The sequence below is a fragment of the Heloderma suspectum genome, chromosome 5 (genome assembly GCF_057233095.1).
Source record: "Heloderma suspectum isolate Gila_16-S chromosome 5, 16-S_ref, whole genome shotgun sequence".
NCBI lineage: Eukaryota > Metazoa > Chordata > Lepidosauria > Squamata > Helodermatidae > Heloderma > Heloderma suspectum.
The window spans coordinates 177,997,861-178,017,543 of NC_139462.1; the positions used below are offsets into that span (position 1 = coordinate 177,997,861).

The window sequence follows — 19,683 nt, forward strand, 5'->3', positions numbered from 1 at the left end:
TGGAAAGTATCTGCCATTCTTCTTCTTTGATAAGTTATAGCAAAAGGTATCTGGGTATTTTTCAAGTGCTAAATAAGAATTTAGAATAAAAAAACAGGCATACACTCCTGTTATTTTTTAAATTTTTTACCTTGAAAAGACAGCACACAGTTAACTGTAGATCCTTCCAGATAATTCTCAGGCATAGGAGACCAAAGAAACGTATAATAATCTCGTGCAGTGCTCCAGCCAACCTAAAGTAAAAATAACAAACTATTAATACAACAGAAAGTAACCATAGTAATTTCTAACAGTTAACTTTCAGATCCTACCAGATACCTATACATTTAATATCAAATTAACTGCTGTTGTTAATCTACTTAATTTTATCTACTTATTTCAAAAAGTAGATAAAAATACATTTTTGTCCTAATTTAGATGCTGAGAAAGTACTGAGATGGTCTACTATAGCTTGGCCTAACCTGATGCCCTCCAGATGTGTTTGACTACAATTCCCATTACCCTCAGCCAGCATGGCCAACTGAATGACTGGTCCAAGTTTACCCAACTGAATGACCATTTGAACCCGAGTCTCACTTGTCCTAGTCTGACACTATCAATTACCTCATGCTGGCTTTCCAGCTCATATTAGCTGTCTTTCATATCAGGAATGGCGGGCTGCACTCATTCCTCATGAACATAGCCTCCAGCAAACCTCATCAAGCAGCAGGTTCAAGTCCTAAACCAGAGCTTACTTGCAAGTCGATTCTATACTTATGTGCAGATACAGCCTACATGAGCACTAGAAAAGGAGGGATGGGAGAACTGCTTGTGTGCTTACTGTATAACCACTCCCACTGAATTCCCCCATTGTCACCTATTATTATAGACTGCAGCCCAGTTGTTATCTGGAAGCTCCCTATTTCTCACTCCTGTTCCAAATGAAGGCTTGTTGAAGCCCATCCGCATAATACTAGCTGGAAAGTTACACAGCTGCCATTGCACCTAACTTTAAAGTGCTGGCAGTAGCAGGAACTGGTGCCAACAAGATGCTAGGCATTTTACTACTGTATTCATTATTTTAATTATTTCAAGCTGCTGCAGAGGCAAGGCCAAGCTCAATACGAGATTCGAACACTGTTGTGTCAAACTTAACAAGAAGCCCTTATATAGCCTTACTCATTCCTTGCCCTGCCCTTTTCATCTCTGCCCCTGATGAACAGATCTCGTGCAATCTTCATACACATCTGTAGATCTCAGACCAGAACATGCAAGCCTCCAATGTCTTGTGCAATACTGACATTTGCCCCAACACTGATATGACATTGGGGATTGGCTGAAAGACAATTTCAGACTGTGTATTCTACAAAGACACTAGGCATAAGATTTAGAAAAACTGGAACTCGGGACTCTTATGTCTTGTACAAAATTGATCCCTTTTTGGCCTGATCAGTTATCAGAGCTGGACATTTTTTAATCCAGAACTTTAAGCTTGAACATTAAATGTCTCTTTATAATAACAGCTTCTCTTATATCTTCTCTGTATATTAAAGCTGTATATGTGGCTGTATATTAGGTTCCTTTTCAGAATAAGTAAATCATAGCCGTATGCAAAGAGAGTCATCAAAAAACTAATTACCAGAATATTCATATTCTAAATACTGACTCTGAATCAATTGTTTAAAAGAAGTTACTTGGGCAGTATAACTACTGGTAAAGAAGGGGTGTTCAGAAGTCTGGATCTCCTTGAGAGATACAAATCCTGCAAATCTACAATTGTTTAACAATAGCAACCAAAAAATTATTCCCCTGTCACCCTAAAATATACTGCTCAAACGAAGAAAGCTGAAGGTAACCAGGTATGGAATTTTGTATCTAAGGACTGTGAGCTACATTCAGTTTTAGTACTCAAAACAAGTTCCTGAGCTTAGAGTTCTTACTGAATTCTAAGTGTGTGTCTTTTGCACCAGGATCCACTGGTGAATCTAAATGTTCTAGTAAAAAGCCCAAAGTAGATCCCACAAGCCTGAAGTCTGCCCAGCCCTGTAGTAAAGAATTTCATAGAGCACGCTTACTTAGGAGTACACACTTGTGAGAATGCACACTTCTTTGGAGGTAAGCTTTACTAAACCCAGTGAGATTTAGTTCCACATAGACATACACAAGTGAGATTTAGTTCCACGTAGACTCACCCAAATAAAGATTTATTGGAGTTTTAGTACGAAACATCTGGAGGGCACCAGGTTGCCTACTGCTGTACTAATGAATCTATTACAAAATCTAAAGCACTAAAAGAAATGCTTCTAAGAACACTGCTGTCAAGAAAGGACATTTCAATACATATTACACAAAACCTACAGATTTGAAGATGCTCAGTAGAGATAGAAACTCCTCCCTTCTGACATTTATACCCACTACTCCACAACATTTTCAGTAGTACCTATTCAAGTTTAGAGAAGGATTTAACTACTAACCCTTTAAGAAACTAACAGTGCAGTCCTATTCATGTCTACTCAAAAATAAGTTCCAATGAACTCAATATGACTTTCTCTTAGGTGTGTATAGGATGGCAGCCTAAAAAAATCAACTTATAAAAGCAATACAAGTTAAATCCAGACTTATTCATACTTAGAGTAGACTAATTGATATCAATGAGAGTCATGACTAACTCAAGCCCCATAGATTTCAATGAGTCTACTCCAATTATGACTAAATCTGGATTCAACCCTATAAAATTAATGCTTCAGGAAGCAATAGGAATGAACTTGAGCACGCTCCGGGAGAGAGCGCAGGACAGGAAGGCCTGGCGTGCTATGGTCCATGGGGTCACGAAGAGTCGGACACGACTGAACGACAACAACAACAAAGCAATAGGAAAATACTTAGAACATTTGGGAAAGTTTAATGCAAATTATGTAACAAAAATAAATACGTGAAGAGCACTAGAAAACCAGGTACAATTATATTAGCTTATCAGAATATATCTAAAAACATGACAGACAATATCTAATACAATCTAATATAGTATTCTCTATTTCAAATCAGAGAAGTTTAACATAATAGTTTTGAAAGCAACTTAAGAAAGACAACTTATCACCTTTGGCAGCAATCCTATGGGGATAGGCGGCCACCTCTGAACTCAGAGGTGACCGCCTATCCGATGCACAGCAGGAGCAACACAGAGGGGATCATCTCCTCCGTGCTACTCCCGCCCTGCATTCGCAGCTAGACAGCCGATTTCGGCTCTCTAGCCGCAGAACATTGGAGCGTGGGGTGAGGAGGCCGGATGACACGTAGGAAGGGTCGTACCAGCATTTATGAACTCCCCACCCAGCCCCCAGGAATGCCCCCTTCCCTCCACTCCACGCTGCTCTTATGAGGGCTCTGAGGTCAGTTCCCAGGAACCGACTAGTCCTATGGCTGTCTAGCTGCTGTCCAGCTGCTGTCTAGCAGTGATAGGATTGTGCCCTTAGGGACTCTTATTCAGTAGCCACAGAAGCTATTTTAATTCTAGGACCCCACTTTTCCTTAGCTGGGGGAAAGGGGAGAGTCAGAAAAAGTGTTTCCCCTTCAACTGAAGCAATTTCTTTTATTTTGGGACATCAGGGAATGCTCCAAATACAAATAGAATGTTTGGTAGGGTAACATGTCCTAATAAAATATTTGTTGGGGCAGGGCCAGTAGAGGCCTTTTGTTTCATACTTGGGATCAAGAAGGAATTTCTCTGCACACTGGCTAATGATCCAGGAAGCTTTTAGGGGCGGGAGTTGATTCTCCTTTAGTGTGCTAACTCACTTTTTCTTTTTTACTATTCTAAAAAAGAGGTACTGGTTCTACAAAACCATCTGAACTGGTATACCTTGTCTATGCCTATGGTGTACTTGGTCTGGACTATGTGCATTAAACTGTAGAGGAGTGGATATGTGGAAGAGCCAGCCTTAGGGTAAAAAGTTTGATTCAATAACTTGCTGGTATCCTTACAGTTGTACAATTTTATGAAACGGCGATATGGCCTCAAAAGAGGTAGGGTTAAGCTAAAATAATAAAGCAACCATATATAAAACACAAACACTATGACTTTTAAAACTAACATATTTTATCTCACCTTTTATTCATTAAAAAAAAAATAAAGCAAAATTGGATCATATATTAGAACATGCTACAAGCTTGGATGCTTACCTTGAAAATACCAACCCAATCTTTTTGGTGAGGGCGTATATATGGAGTCAGAGTGTAATGGCACTCAAGGTGCATGTTAGGAAGGTAACTTTTTGCTACATTTTGAAAGATAACATGTGCAAAATTTGAAGTCTGAAGGGCACTGCTTGAAGATGAAACTTCTTGAAAGGATGACATATTTGCTCTGTAAAATAATGATAATTTCCTATTAAAGCCAACAGCATTTGAATGATGCAAAGTTAAAAGTACTGGACTTTAAAAACTTAGGACAGTTTAACATGAAATAGTCTGCCATTTTCTCATTTGAGTTTTAGTTAGTATCTACTCAATAGGTTAGTAGGATGAGGAGGTACACACCATACAACATATACCATTGCATTGGCATTGTCTTCATAACATGCTAATGGGATTGATAAGATACATCAGGTATCTAGAAGATGATAAAATAAAGCACTTCTTCTTTTCCATCGGCTACCAGTGCACCCATTTTGAGATGCAATACAGCAACCCCCGGAGAGATAAAGTCAAACTAAACCAGAGAATAAGATAGCAAATCTAAAAAACTCTGCATCAACCACACAATCGTAAGCTCATATACAGATGCAGACTTGCCCAACCACTAACAGACAGCTGCTGTATGAATGGATTTTCAGTACCAGTTCATTAAGAATCATTCTCATCAAAAAATCTCTGCCTGACTCTGTATATATCAGAAGACTGCTTGCTTCTGTCTGCCCCTTCCTCCCTCTCCTGCATGCTAGTATTTTGTTGTTTTTGTTTAGTGTGGATGTTGATTTACTGGGTTTATATGCAATGAAATACAGTTTATAGGGGAAAGTATCATGCATTAGAGAGGCAGTATGGTGTAGTGCAGGGGTGCAGAACCTCAAGACCAGGGGCCAAATCTGACCTACCAGCAGGCCAAATCTAGCCCTCTGGTGTTTTCCAGATGGTCACGCCCTTCCCTGGCCCACCCTCTTTCCCCTGACTGCTGATTGTTTGGTAGTTTCCTGGCTTTTACATATTTTTCCACATTCTAAAAGGTTGAAATGTCTTTCCTAAGTTACTGGCAGTAAGAGCTTTAAGTTAAAATATCCTGATATTTTCAGCCCCACCCCTTTTGCCTCCAGCCCCAACTCTTTCCTTTTTGCCTTCAGTGGGGCCTTTGGCCGCACCCCACACTAGAAATCCCCCCCAGCCCAAAAGAGCTTCTCCAAATTGTATTTGGCCCTTGAGCAGAAAGAGGTTTAACACCCCTAGTGTAGTGGATAGAGTGATAGACAGATCATGAAGCTCACTCTCTCTCTGCCAGAATAAGATCCGGGGTGAGGGCGGGGAAGAAGATCCATGTATACTAACCCAATGTCTTTGCAGAAAGTGCAGGATTAAAATGACATAAACAAACATTTATGCAACAGAACGGACCCAGGACTGATAAAGGAAGGGGGGGTCAGGGAGAAAAGAGCATGAAAAGAAGATATGGGACCTGCCCCCCACCCCCTTCTATTGGAAAACAAAAGTTTTTTGATCAAAGTTAAATTTTGGTTGAAAAAGCTTTAGCAGTTAGCTTTAACTGGGAAGGAAATTACATTGCAAGAATGAGAGCTGATCCATTTCAGAATAAGCAGAGATCCTTTTGATGGGGGAGAATATATTTTATTGATTGTGTAACAAAATAATAAACATAATTAACTACTGGAGTACAATGAGGTGGTATTGTGAGGAGTTCCAAGTTGTCACTGAGATTGTACACATAACACTTGGTGTAAAGAAGGTCCCACGTAAGACAATTGCTATATTAATCATATTAGGAGGTCCTTTCAAAACCTTTTCAAAATCCACCTACAACACTGGAAGTCTGAGCCCCTTTATTTAGGTTTGATATAAAGGGAAACAAATGTCTATGAATTGATCTTTCTTTGGTGTTCCACTAATAAGTCTGTTATGAGTTAATGCCTGACAATGCCATTTGCCAAATCCTAATATGCCAGGCTTGGATTGAGAAACCTGACTGCGTTTCACAATGCTTGGCAATTTCACAAGGGCTGCTAGAAGATATAACTTTAGTCGTTAAAGATAGAAAGAGCTGTAACATTGGACTTGGCTGAATTGTTTGGTGATGTCTGATATTTCTCCTAATATTGTAAGCAAAAGTCTTGCATGGACAGGCAGGACCACTACATAAGAAAAATACTCAAGATTTACATCCCCTCTAACACTAAGCAGCCACTTGTGTACTAGCTTTAGCACTGACTCCTGACCAAAGTCACTCTGAGAAGGTGCTTCAATGAATAGATGAAGGTTGTTTATAACTTTTAGTATATACATCCTAGATTTTTTAAACTTCTGGAAATGGATATTTTTGATTATTTGAATTGTAAATTGGATGAATTCTACTAAATCGTGAAGCGTATTTTTATAAAATTGATAATTTTGCAATTAAAGAACAAGATATAGTTCTGCTAATAGCAAGAAAACCCTCACAATGGTGGAAATGGGTGAAGGAAGAGAAGCTATAGGAGCAGAAAGAAAGAAAAATGCTTGGAAGGAAAATAGTAGGATTGCAAAGGGGGAAGAGAAGAGCAGTATACTACTGTGTATGAACTGTTGTAACCCTATCTAGGCTAGACAGAGCTGTGTATGAACTGAGGTAACCCTATCTAGGTTAATAATTAGGGACAAAAAGTATCTTATCATGTCCCTTGTCGGCAAAGGGGGGTATTAAAATAGGAAGAAGACAATAGAAGCAAAAAAGGGAATCTTTGGAGCGCTCAACCTAACCAATTTGTATTCGTATATATTTAGCCCTTCATTATAGAGTTATAGAGTGGTGTACAAATTTGTTGATTCTGTTCCTTTGTAGGGTACACAGAAACAAGGATAGATTATTGCCACTTTTTAGCCTCTTTTTAGTATTCATATCACTGCTCATCTATAGAGGCTAGAAAACTGTTTTGTGAAATGCACAAAGCTGAATCACAGATATCACTCCAGCTCTTCTCTCCTTTCTTGACCTTTTCTGTTATCCCTGTGAATATGGATCTGTAGCATTCTGAAATGAGGGACATTTCTTTAAGTGTACTGAACTTTTAGTAAGTCCTGCATTCATGCTGTCAGTAAAATGTTGCCCCCTCTCCCTGTCAGTGAAAATAGTACTAAGTGGTATGAATGACTGCAGAAATGATAAATTATTTGCATTTATCTTCACTGTGGAAGAAATGCGATCTTTACCCAAACCAACTTTTTGAACAAGGGTGTCTGAAGAATCTAGTCAAATGACACTGCTTGTTTTGCATACATTAAAAAAATGGAATAATCACAGACTGTACTTCCTTCATTTCACTGCCATCAAATCCTACCTTTTACACTTTTTCCCCCTCTACACTCATAAGTTTATATGCCTACATAGATAACACTTCGGGGTGGTTTGCATGATACATCACAACATGTGCTGTTTAACCCACTATAAGCCATGGCGTGTGCAGGCCAAATTTTGAATATGCAACCCCCACTTGGGGGTTGCTATGTCATGTGAACCCTGCCACCGAGAGTTATGAGACGGTTAAACAATGCTTGCATGACCCTCAGTTTGCTGTAGGGTTATGGGAGGGTTGTTTAACCCTCGCATAACCCATGCTCATCAGGTTCGCATGACATGACAATCCCCAGTTTGACGAGTATGGCTTGCATATTCAAAATGGCAGCCACATGCACCCCTCTATGCACTGCAGCCTCACCATGGGTTAGACAACCTCCAAAGAGCCTGACATGTCATGCAAACCAAGTTAATATGTGACTGACGAACTGAACTCAAGTCTATGAAAGTTCATGTCATGATAAGTCCATTAGTCTTTAGAGTACTTTGAGACTCAGTTGTTTGAGTCAGAGGTGAAAAAATATTATGTCTGAAACTATATAAACAAATTAAAAAACCACAAATCACTGGCTCTGAGAAATCTTAAATAAACAAACGCACATGTGAAATTGCTGATCTTCTAAAAAAACTTCAGTGATGTAGGGCAGAAATTATTCCGGTGCTTTATTTTTCAGCAGAATTTTTTCCAGTGCTTCATTTTCAGCAAAAAATTTTCCATTTTGTAAGTTTGTTAGTAAAGATCAATCTTATACCAATTTAAAATACAATATTAGGCAAGCTTGGCAGTTTCAAAGTTGTAATTAAGGTTTTTCAGGTGATTATTCCTAGCACACATAGATGTCATTGAAATACATATGCCTCAAAGTGAAATGGATCTAATAAACAGTGACAGCTAATCTGAAGGTGCCACAAAAACCTTAGGGCAGATGAGTGGTTATCAGCATATCATGCACATTTCTTCGCGTTGCTAAAACTAATACATGTGTATCTTTCAGTAACATTTCCCCCCTAAATGTAAACAATGTAAGAGAAGTGCATGTTATTGTCTTTAAATTTTTACAAGTATTTCAACACAAATTCCTACATAATACAACATTTAAATAACATTAAGTGTGCTTTAATTTTTTCTCAAATATTTCAGATCAAAGGACAGTATCCAACAGGGCATGTATACCCCCATCGATTCCATTACGCAAGTGGTGGGTCCCACCAATTCCGTTGTGCAAGCAGGACTTACCTCTTGTGTAATGGAGATTTAACACCTCCTAGCGGAAGCCCCGAAACAAGCAGAAATACTCATTTCTGAACCAAGACAGGTCGGCAGAGGTCCCTTATGCAAGCTCTGCTTGACCCATCCCATTCTAGAAATGAGCACTGCTGCTCATTTCCAGTTACCCCTAGAAGTGCTAAATCTCGGTTCTGCAACTGATGGACACTGCTTGCAGCAGAGAATCAGCAGGGCACAACAGAACTGGCAGGTACGTAAGCACCCTCACTGGATACTGCCCAGATACTTATAATGTATTGGGACATATAAATTAACACAGGGTACTTTTTTTTAAAGATTCTTGTTTATTAAATACAAGTAAAACAAACATGCAAATGAAATCTCTAGGACAAGGAGGGGCAGCTTATGGTCCTCCAGATGTTCTGGCCTACAGCTTCCAACAGGTCTAGCCAGCATTGCCAATGGTGAGGGATGATGGGAGTTCTAAGCCGAAACATCTGAGGGCCACAAATTGCCTTCTCCTGCTCTAGAGCATCAGAAAATTTTTAGATGGAGATGGAAAATTTTCTTATGCAAATGACCCTATATCAAGTAACCTAATTTGCATTGGAAAATTTTCCAATACAAATTTTTCCAGAAAACCCACATCACTGAAAATTATGCATCACTAAATCTAGCCTCCATACAAAGTAGCTAGCATACTAGCAATTTTTTTAAAGGGGATATAGGAAATTACAGGGCTGTTGGCTTAACCACGTTTCCTGGAACCTAGAAAGCATAAAGATATAATTATTAAATATATGTTTTAAAATGCCCTGCCGAGGAAATATCATTGTGGCTTATTCAATGGGAAATTCTTCCTCACCAACTTTTTGGGGTGTTGTCATTTTAGTATCAGCAAGCACGTAGATAGGAATGAGTCCATAGATATTATATACATGGATTTACAAAAAGCTTTCAACCAAGTCCAGCTCCCAAGAAATCTTAGCAGCTAAGGAATAAGAGGATTAACCATAGTAGTAATTACTTAAACGGAAGAAGGGAATGGAGTAAACATTGCATGATGTAACGTTTCTGGAAATTTTGAGGCCACTGGAAAAAAAATTCCCAGAGTGTGTGTGCGTGTGTGTTGGAAAAATAGGAAATTTTGGAAAAATTGAAAAACAATACTTTTTTTTAGCACCCTTTACAGATCTAAAGTCACTTTGTTGCTTTAAGATAGCCTTCCCCAACCTGATGCCCTCCAGATATTTTGGACTTCAGTTCCCATCAGGCAGTGTGGTCAATGGTCAGGAATGCTGGGCATTGTAGTCCAAAACATCCGAAGCACACCAGGTTGGGGAGGGCTGCTTTAGGAACATAAAGGAGCCTTTCTGTTTCTAAAGTTATTTTATGTATGACTTCGTTTGCTCATAAAATTATCATTATATTTAAAAACTTTTAGAAGTAAACTCAGTAAATTTGTAATTATTGTCTGAATAGGTCAGAACTACATTAAATGACTGCTACAGCATCAGAAAAACAGGACTCTATAGTAGAAAACCCAAGTTGTCAAGAATGCACAATGGTGATTCTACTCACACATTGGGAAACTGAGCATAAATGTCTATCAGTAAAGTATACTTCAGATCCATAATTTTAATAAGGAATGAAAGAAATAACTATGCTGGGAATCTTGGAGAGGATCAAAAATACTTTCCCCATGGCTTATTATTTCCAGACATTTTATGTCCCTAATTTTTCTATAAAAGTGTTCTTATTTACATAGTTTTTAGAAATCATTTTAGAGGGAGTAAAGGCTGGATACCCCTTCATGGATCACTGCCTTTTTGTGGCGAAGGGGCTTGCGTAACTCAGTGAAGCCATAAGCTATGCCATGCAGGGCCACCCAAGACGGACAGGTCATGCTGGAGAGTTCTGACAAAATGTGGTCCACTGGAGAAGGAAATGGCAACCCACTCCAGTATTCTTGCCAAGAAAACTCCATGGAACATATCACAAGGCTAAAAGATATGACGCCAGAAGATAAGCCCCTCAGGTCAGAAGGTGTCCAGTATACTACTGGGGAAGAGCAGAGGGAATTTCCAAGTAGCGCCAGAAAGAGTGAAGCGGCTGGGCAAAAGCTGAAAGGACACTCAGCTGTGGATGCGTCTGGTGGTGAAAAGAAAGTCCGATGCTGTAAAGAACAATATTGTTTAGGAACCTGGAATGTCAGATCAATGAATCAAGGTAAGCTGGAGGTGGTCAAACTTGAGATGGCAAGATTGAACATCGACATCTTGGGAATCAGTGAACTAAAATGGACAAGCATGGGCGAATTTAATTCAGGTGACCATTATATCTACTACTGTGGGCAAGAATCCCTTAGAAGAAATGGAGAAGCACTCATAGTCAATAAAAGGGTGGGAAAAGCAGTACTGGGGTACAATCTCAAAAACAATAGAATGATCTCAGTACGAATCCAAGGCAAACCATTCAACATCACAGTAATTCAAGTCTATGCCCCAACCACTTAGGCCGAAGAAGCTGAGATTGATCAGTTCTATGAAGACCTACAACACAACACCAAAAAAAGATGACCTCTTCATCATAGGGGATTGCAGTGCTAAAGTAGGAAGCCAAGAAATCACCGGGGTAACAGGCAAGCATGGCCTTGGTGTACAAAATGAAGCAGGACAAAGGCTAATAGAGTTTTTCCAAGAGAACACGCTGATCATAGCAAACACTCTTTTCCAACAGCACAAGAGGCGACTTTACACATGGACATCACCAGATGGTCAATATCGAAATCAGATTGGCTGCAAAGTACATAATCAAAGATGGAGAAGCTCTATACAGTCAGTAAAAACAAGACCTGGAGCTAGGGATGGCGGAGAATTCCACTACGGATTTCAGTGAGGCCGAATGCACTGGCATTCGGCCCCCTGAAATCCGTGGGGGAACGGCCCGCCCCCCCCCCCGTGGATTCCCCCTGGGACGAGGCTTACCTGGGCCGGATGTTCCGGACGATGGCGGCTCCGGCTTTTTCGACCAGCTGCCGCAGCCACCATTTACATCCTGGTCTTTGCCGTGATAGGCTACGTAAGTCTTTATGTAGCCTATTATGGCAAGCCAAAAAAAAAATAAAGGCGTACGCAAATGGTGGCAGCTACTGCAGCCGCCATTTGCGTTCCTTATTTTTCGTCATTTTAGCCTACGTAAATATTTACGTAGGCTATTACGGTGAATAAAAAAAGAACGCAAATAGTATCCACTACGCTATTTGCGTTTTCCTTTTTTTTTTTTTGCCATAATAGCCAACGTAAATATTTACATAGGCTAAAATGACGAAAAATAGGGAACGCAAATGGCGGCTGCAGTAGCTGCCACCATTTGCGTACGCCGTTTGTTTTTTTTTTGCCCAGCCGTGATAGGCTACGTAAAGACTTACGTAGCCTATCATGGCTGTCTGGCTGGACGCAAATGGTGGCTGCTACGGTGGCCGCCATTTGCATCCGCACCAGCCAGTCCGCGGCCGGAAATCTGACTGCGGACAGCCCTGGCCAGCTGCTCTGCAGAGCCGCCACGGAGCAGAGCCAGCCGGGCAGGATTCCTGGGGGGAGGACCAGATTGCCTCCCCCCCATCGAGGATTCCGGGGTGATGGACAGAGCGCACCACCACCACCACAAACAGAATCCGCGAACAGGTAAGTCACTTCCGTAAATCCCTATCTGGAGCTCACTGTGGCTCAGATCATGAGCTTCTTATTGCAAAATTTCAGCTTAAATTGAAGAACATAGGGAAAACCACTAAACCATTCAGGTATGACTGAAATCATATCCCTTATGAATATACAGTGGAGGTGAGGAATAGATTTAAGGGATTAGACCTGATAGACAGAGTGCCTGAGGAACTATGGACAGAGGTGTGTAACATTGTTCAGGAGGCAGCAACTCAATCCATCCCAAGGAAAAAGAAATGCAGGAAAGCAAAGTGGCTGTCTGATGAGGCTTTACAAGTAGCTGAGGAAAGAAGGGAAGTGAAAAGCAAGGGAGAAAGGGGAAGATATATCCAACTGAATGCAGAGTTCCAGAGATTAGCAAGGAGAGACAAGAAGGCCTTCTTAAATGAACAACGCAAAGAAATGGAGGAAAACAACAGAATGGGAAAGACTAGAGATCTCTTCAAGAAAATCGGAGATCTCAAGGGAACGTTTTGTGCAAAGACGGGCATGATAAAGGACAAAGAAGGCAGGGACCTAACAGAAGCAGATGAGATTAAGAAGAGGTGGAAAGAATACACAGAAGAACTATACAGGAAAGATCTTCATGTCCCTGATAGCCATGAGAGTGCGGTCACGGAACTTACAGACATCCTAGAGAGTGAAGCCGAGTGGGCCTTAGGAAGCATTAGTAACAACAAAGCTAGCGGAGATGACAGTATTCCAGCTGAGCTATTTAAGATCCTAAAAGATGATGCTGTTAAAGTGCTGCACTCAATATGCCAACAAATTTGGAACACTCAACAGTGGCCACAAGACTGGAAAAGGTCAGTTTACATTCCAATCCCAAAGAAGGGCAATGCCAAAGAGTGTTCAAACTACCGCACAATTGCGCTCATTTCACATGCCAGCAAGGTGATGCTCAAAATCCTACAAGCTAGGCTTCAGCAGTATGTGAAATGAGAACTACCGGAAGTACAAGCTGGGTTTCGAAAGGCAGAGGAACTAGAGATCAAATCGCCAACATTCGCTGGATCATGGAGAAAGCAAGAAAATTCCAGAAAAACGTCTATTTCTGCTTCATTGACTACACTAAAGCCTTTGATTGTGTGGATCACAACAAACTGTGGCAAATTCTTAAAGAGATGGGAGTACCAGACCACCTTACCTGTCTCCTGAGAAACCTGTACGAGGGTCAAGAAGCAACAGTAAGAACCAGACAAGGAACAACCGACTGGTTCCAAATTGGGAAAGGCGTACGACAAAGCTGTATATTGTCACCCTGCTTATTTAATTTATATGCAGAGTACATCATGAGAAACGCCAGGTTGGATGAATCACAGGTCGGAATTAAGATTGCCGGGAGAATTATCAACAACCTCAGATACACAGACGACAGCACCTTAATGGCAGAAAGCGAAGAGGATATAAAGAGCCTCTTGTTGAGGGTGAAAGTGGAGAGTGCAAAAGCTGGTTTGAAACTCAACATTAAAAAAACTAAGATCATGGCATCTGGCCCCATCACTTCCTGGCATATAGAAGGGGAAGAAATGGAAGCAGTGACAGATTTTTATTTTCTTGATGCTGGGAAAGATTGAAGGCAAAAGGAGAAGGGGACGGCAGAGGATGAGATGGCTAGATAGCATCACTGATGCAATGAATATGAACTTGAGCACACTCTGGGAAAGAGTGGAGGACAGGAAGGCCTGGAGTGCTATGGTCCATGGGGTCACGACTGAACAACAACAAAAACAAAAGGCTGGATAACAATATATAAATTCTTGTTCTTAAATTCTACAGAAAATATTTCATAATCAAAGCTGTTCAATTTTTCAAAACAAAACCAGTCCTCAGGGGAAAAAAAGAGGTGGAAAAATAGGGGGTCTGAATTGTTCCGGTTCTGTTCTGGGCCTTCACATCTCCACACTGGAGTCACCCCAAGAATCTGTATTGGGACTGGTGCTATTTAAAGTTGTCATAAATGATCTAGCATTGGATGCAAGTAGTGAAGTTGCCAGATGTGCAGATGACATCTAATTATTCAGTATTATGAAAACTCAGACTGTGAAGTGTTCCAAAAGGAACTGAATATTTCCAAGTTGGTTGAATGGACAACAAATACTGTTGAACTTAAATGTAACAAGAGACCTCCGGTTCATCTAATAAAATTGTTTGGGACAGACAAAAGAAAGTACTTCACAGAGTGTATAAATAATGGATAGAATTTGCTGCCAAATGTGGTCATGGCCAGTGGCCCAGATAGCTTTAAAAGGAGATGACAAGTGTATGGAGATTAGGTTTATCAATGGCTATTTGTCATAAGGCCTTTTTGAAAACTCCACATTCAGAGCCAGCTTGCCACTGAACACCAGTTGTTAGGTAGTAGGAACATCAGATTCTGGGCTCCCTGAAGGCACTGGTGGTGCACTATGGGAAACAGAATGCAACTACCTTTGGTTTGATCCAACAGGTTTCTTATATTCTACATCTTCCTCCTAATTAAGGGTAACTGCTCATAATGAATTAATAAAAATTTGGGCAGAATCCAACAGTTGGTCTGTTGTCAGGTTATGTGAGGGTTGTTTAACCTTCACTCAAACCCCACCACCCAGCTTCACACAACACAAGCCAAGCCAGGCGCTGAATATTCAAAATACCTGCCTGCACCACAGCCCACTATTCATTCATTCATTCCATTTCTATACCGCCCAATAGCCGAAGCTCTCTGGGTGGTTAACAAAAATTAAAACCAAACAGTACACAATAAAACAATTTAAAATATAGAGAACATTAAAACCACAATATAACAATACAACCACAATAAAACCTAGCAGCAGTGCAGGAGTTTAAAATACAGATTTAAAACAGCAAAGCTAAAAGTTTAGAAAGCTCAAATGCCTGGGAAAATAAAAAGGTCTTCACCTGGCGCCGAAATGAACACAATGTAGGCGCCAAGTGAACCTCACCAGGGAGCTCATTCCATAGCCGGGGTGCCACAACAGAAACAGCCCTCTTCCTACTAGCTACCCACCTCACTTCCTTTGGCAGGGGCTCACGGAGAAGGGCCGCTGAGGATGATCTTAAGTTCCGGGCAGGCACATATGGGAGGAGGCGATCCTTCAGATAACCTGGCCCCAAGCCATTAAGGGCTTTAAAAGTTAATACCAGCACTTTGAATTGGGCCCGGAAATGTCCAGTGGTAGCCAGTGTAGCTGAAAAAATACTGGCGTAATATGAGCTCACTGGCCAGTCCCTGTTAACAATTTTGCTGCCCTATTTTGGACCAGCTGAAGTTTCCGGACTGTTTTCAAAGGCAGCCCCACGTATAACGCATTGCAGTAATCCAGACGAGAAGTTATCAGAGCATGGATAACTGTAGCTAGGCTATCTCTGTCCAGATAAGGGCGTAGTTGGTATACCAGCCTAAGCTGATAAAAAGTGCTCCGTGCCACTGAATGCCCCCTCAAGTGACAGTTGTGGATCCAAGAGCACCCCCAAACTACGAACCTGATCCTTTAGGGGGAGTGCAACCCCCTCCAGAACAGGATGAATATCACCTAGCCGGGCAGACGAACCACCCACTAACAGTACCTCCGTCTTGTCTGGATTGAGTTTCAGTTTATTGGCCCTCATCCAGTCCATTACCGTGCCCAGGCACTGATTCAGAACAGCCACTGTCTCGCCTGGTTTTGATGAAAAAGAGAGGTAGAGCTGGGTGTCATCCGCATATTGATGGCACCTCAGCACACACCTCCGGATAACCTCCCCCAGCGGTTTCATGTAGATGTTAAACAGCATGGGGGATAAAATAGAGCCCTGTGGAACCCCATGGCACAATTGCCATGGCACAGAGCAATAATCCCCCAGCACCACCTTCTGGGGCAAAAGGAGAAGGGGACGGCAGAGGATGAGATGGCTAGATAGCATCACTGATGCAATGAATATGAACTTGAGCACGCTCCAGGAGAGAGCGCAGGACAGGAAGGCCTGGCGTGCTATGGTCCATGGGGTCACGAAGAGTCGGACACGACTGAACGACTAAATAACAACAACAACAACAACCACCTTCTGGAATCGGCCATCCAGGTAGGAGCGGAAGCACTGTAGTGCAGTGCCTCCAACTCCCAACCCAGACAAGCTATCCAGAAGGATACCATGGTCGATGATATCGAAAGCCGCTGAGAAGTCCAGAAGAATCAACAGGGTCACACTCCCCCTGTCCCTCTCCCTATGGCTTAAATAAGCCACCATAGGCAGTTTGATCATGCAAACCAGCCCACTTTGAATGCATGTGTGAAATGGACGTTGTAATAATCTATCCTAGCTATTACAAGTAAAAAAAATATTATAGCAGTTATTCCTAGGCTAAGCAATGCAGAGTACAGGGGTGTCGTATATGCAGTGTAACTGGGGGCATGAGGGCTATTGAGCTCAGTGGGTAGAGAGATTTTATGGGAGCTTAACAGATTTTTTTAATGAGACTCCTTCCTGATGGTTACAATACCACACTGAATTTTTACTGAGTGTTTGTGCCATTGTGTCCAGGCCATCAGCAAACAACCCTGCTTGCCACAATCTCAACCATGCAGAACATGACACCATCTCTTGTCATCATAGTCAGGCTGACAAATGAGGAGCTATTATTAGCAAGTTGGTCTACATGCTGGAGGCTTGGCAACAGTTCTCCACCATATTTTACAGGCCAACATCCACAGATTCCGAGGAATACCAAAAAGGTTACATAACTTCATGAAGTTATAAATGTACAGGAGCAAATCTGCACAGACATGCCCCAGAAGCCTCAATATTTACCCAAAAGGCTCAAACTGCGTAACTTGCCGACTCATTGTTTGGGGCACCAGCACTTTCACATTAGCACTGTTTATTAGGGCTGTGCAGGGACTCCCTGATCCGACTCAGAAGCTGCTTTGCAGCTTTTGAGGCGGGCCCAATCTGGCTCGGGCAGATTCAGGGGGGGCCTCGACCCACCTCAACCTCGAATCCGAAATGGGGTTTGGATGGTGAACCTTGCTTTGGGTCCCCCCTGAAGCCTCCACGCAACCGCCCAGCTCCTTACCTGGGCCACCTCCTCCTCTGCTGCTGCCGCCACCTTCTCTGCCACCGCATCACCGCCTTCTCCATTGCGCTGCCGCCACCCACTGCTGCTGTCTTCACCGCCGCCATCTCCTGAGGCCTGGACATGCGCAACTGGTCTTCTTCCAGGGAGTCGCCGTTTTTAAAATGGCAACCTCCTGGAAGTTCCAGGAAGTTGCCATTTTAAAAATGGTGACTCCCTGGAAGAAGAGTCACCATGTGTCCAGGCCTCAGGAGATAGCAGTGGCAGGCGTCGAAAATTGCACAGTGGCAGTGAAGACAGGGTGGCGGCAGCGCAGCAGCAGAGAAGGCGGCCGCGGCAGGGCAGCAGAGAAGGCAAGGAAGGCAGCGGCGGAGTGGTGAGGAGAAGGTGGCAGTGGCAGAAGCAGTGGCAGCAGAGAAGGCAGCTCAGGTAAAGACCTGGAGGCGCCAGGGTGGCTGGGCCAGGGGCAGAAGCTCCGAAGTGCACAGAGCTTCGGTGAGCCCCCGACCCACTGCAGGCCGCTTCGTGCCCCCTCCACTTCGCCTCAGAAGGGGCACAAAGGAGCCCAAAGCGGCCTGCTTTGACTCGGGGTTTGGGCCTCGGGCCGAAGTGGTGCACAGGCCTAGTGTTTATAAACTTCATCTGAGGCCCTATGCTACCAGCAGTCAAATTATTTGTGGGACACACAAGATTCTAAGCAAACTATAATTCATTTTCAATCTCTTACATAATACTATTCTAACAACCATGACACACAGACCCAGTTCGCATGCTCACTATGGCTTAAACAAGCGATGGTGGCTTGTTTAAGCTGAGGTGAGTGCCGGATGCTATTTGCTTAATTACATGCCAGGTACAGCTTGTTGTGTCATCTGAACCCAGGTGGTATAGCTTGTTTGAGGGGAGAAACAACCCTCAAGTAGCCCATGGGCTGAGTTTGCCCCTCAAACAAGACATCCCAGCCAGGTATGGATGACATAGCAAGCCTTGCCCAGGCAGGTAATTAGGTAAATGGTGCCCAGCACGCACCATGCCTTAAACAAGACACAGTAATGAAACAGGCCAGAGACTCCACACGCCAACATCCCTCACAAGCTAAGGCACAAATTATTGTCCCCGTTACTACATAACAGGAATATTGTCCCTGTTACTACATAACATCCGGCCATGCAGATTTGTTACATTGTTCTCACCTACAACTATTTCAGGTTTGCTGATATACCTTCAAGTTGATGGCACTAGAACAGGTACCCACATGGATCCATACTAGTATGTCAGCATACTCATGCCTAACTTAAAGGAATGCTTCCTCAGCTCTAGTAACCAAAAAATCTCCCCGTTACCCAAGGTATCTTGTAGCATTTGGATGGACAGGAAGGAGAGCTTTATGATATCCCACCAATACTTCAATGGTTTCCATCCTACCATCAACTGGACCAGACCATGCAGAACGTTCACTTTCTGGACACCACAGTACAGCTATGTAATGGTCATTTGAAATACTACCTTACATAGAGAAATCAAACTGACACTATTCATATCCAGCTACAAGACATGATCCATTAACTAGAGCCAAGCCTGAATACAGCCATATTTGTTCCAGTTCCTCAGACAGAGACTCACATTGGAAGGCTTTATAGGATTCTTAGAACTATAATAACTACCCAATGAAGTGAAGAAATAAATTGATAAAATTAGACTTACACTCCGAATGGGCCTAATACAGGCCAGATCAGAGGAGAAAGAGACAGACATTGTTTGTTATCACCTGGAGCTGCCAGCTAAACCACTTCAGAGAATCAACAAGCTACAGCCCCTCTGATCTAGAACAGCTACTCAGCAGCAATACGTAAGCCATCTAGAGGACATATAGACTCATGGAGTAGGCCCTGTCCACATATCCAGTGCCAATTCTGTTACCATATTTTTCCAGGCAACATCACCAATAAGAGGGACTCATTCACCTGATCATCTTCCAATGTAACAGATGCCATCCACTACCCACAATGGTACCAACTTCTATTTTCTACATAGGACAAATAGTGTAGTCCCTACACAAAGCAATAGATTGACAGAAATCTGACATCAGAAATGGCATCATTCAGAAAGCAATGAGAGAACACTTAAGTCTTCCCAGACACAT

The 19,683-nt window shown here is 42.3% G+C and overlaps 1 protein-coding gene across 8 annotated transcripts in view; it reads right to left on the reverse strand.

Moving 5' to 3' along the window:
• Positions 1-19,683, reverse strand: part of TAX1BP1 (Tax1 binding protein 1) — a 62,373-nt gene that overhangs the window by 39,418 nt on the left and 3,272 nt on the right. For all 8 annotated transcript variants that reach the window (XM_084858495.1, XM_084858491.1, XM_084858494.1 and 5 more), the window contains exons 2-3: positions 4,159-4,342; positions 131-233 (exon numbers count right to left, since the gene is read on the reverse strand). In XM_084858495.1, the coding sequence (XP_084714621.1) occupies positions 131-233; positions 4,159-4,335 (280 nt within the window). In that variant the 5' untranslated portion in view covers positions 4,336-4,342. The remainder of the gene's footprint in view (positions 1-130; positions 234-4,158; positions 4,343-19,683) is intronic.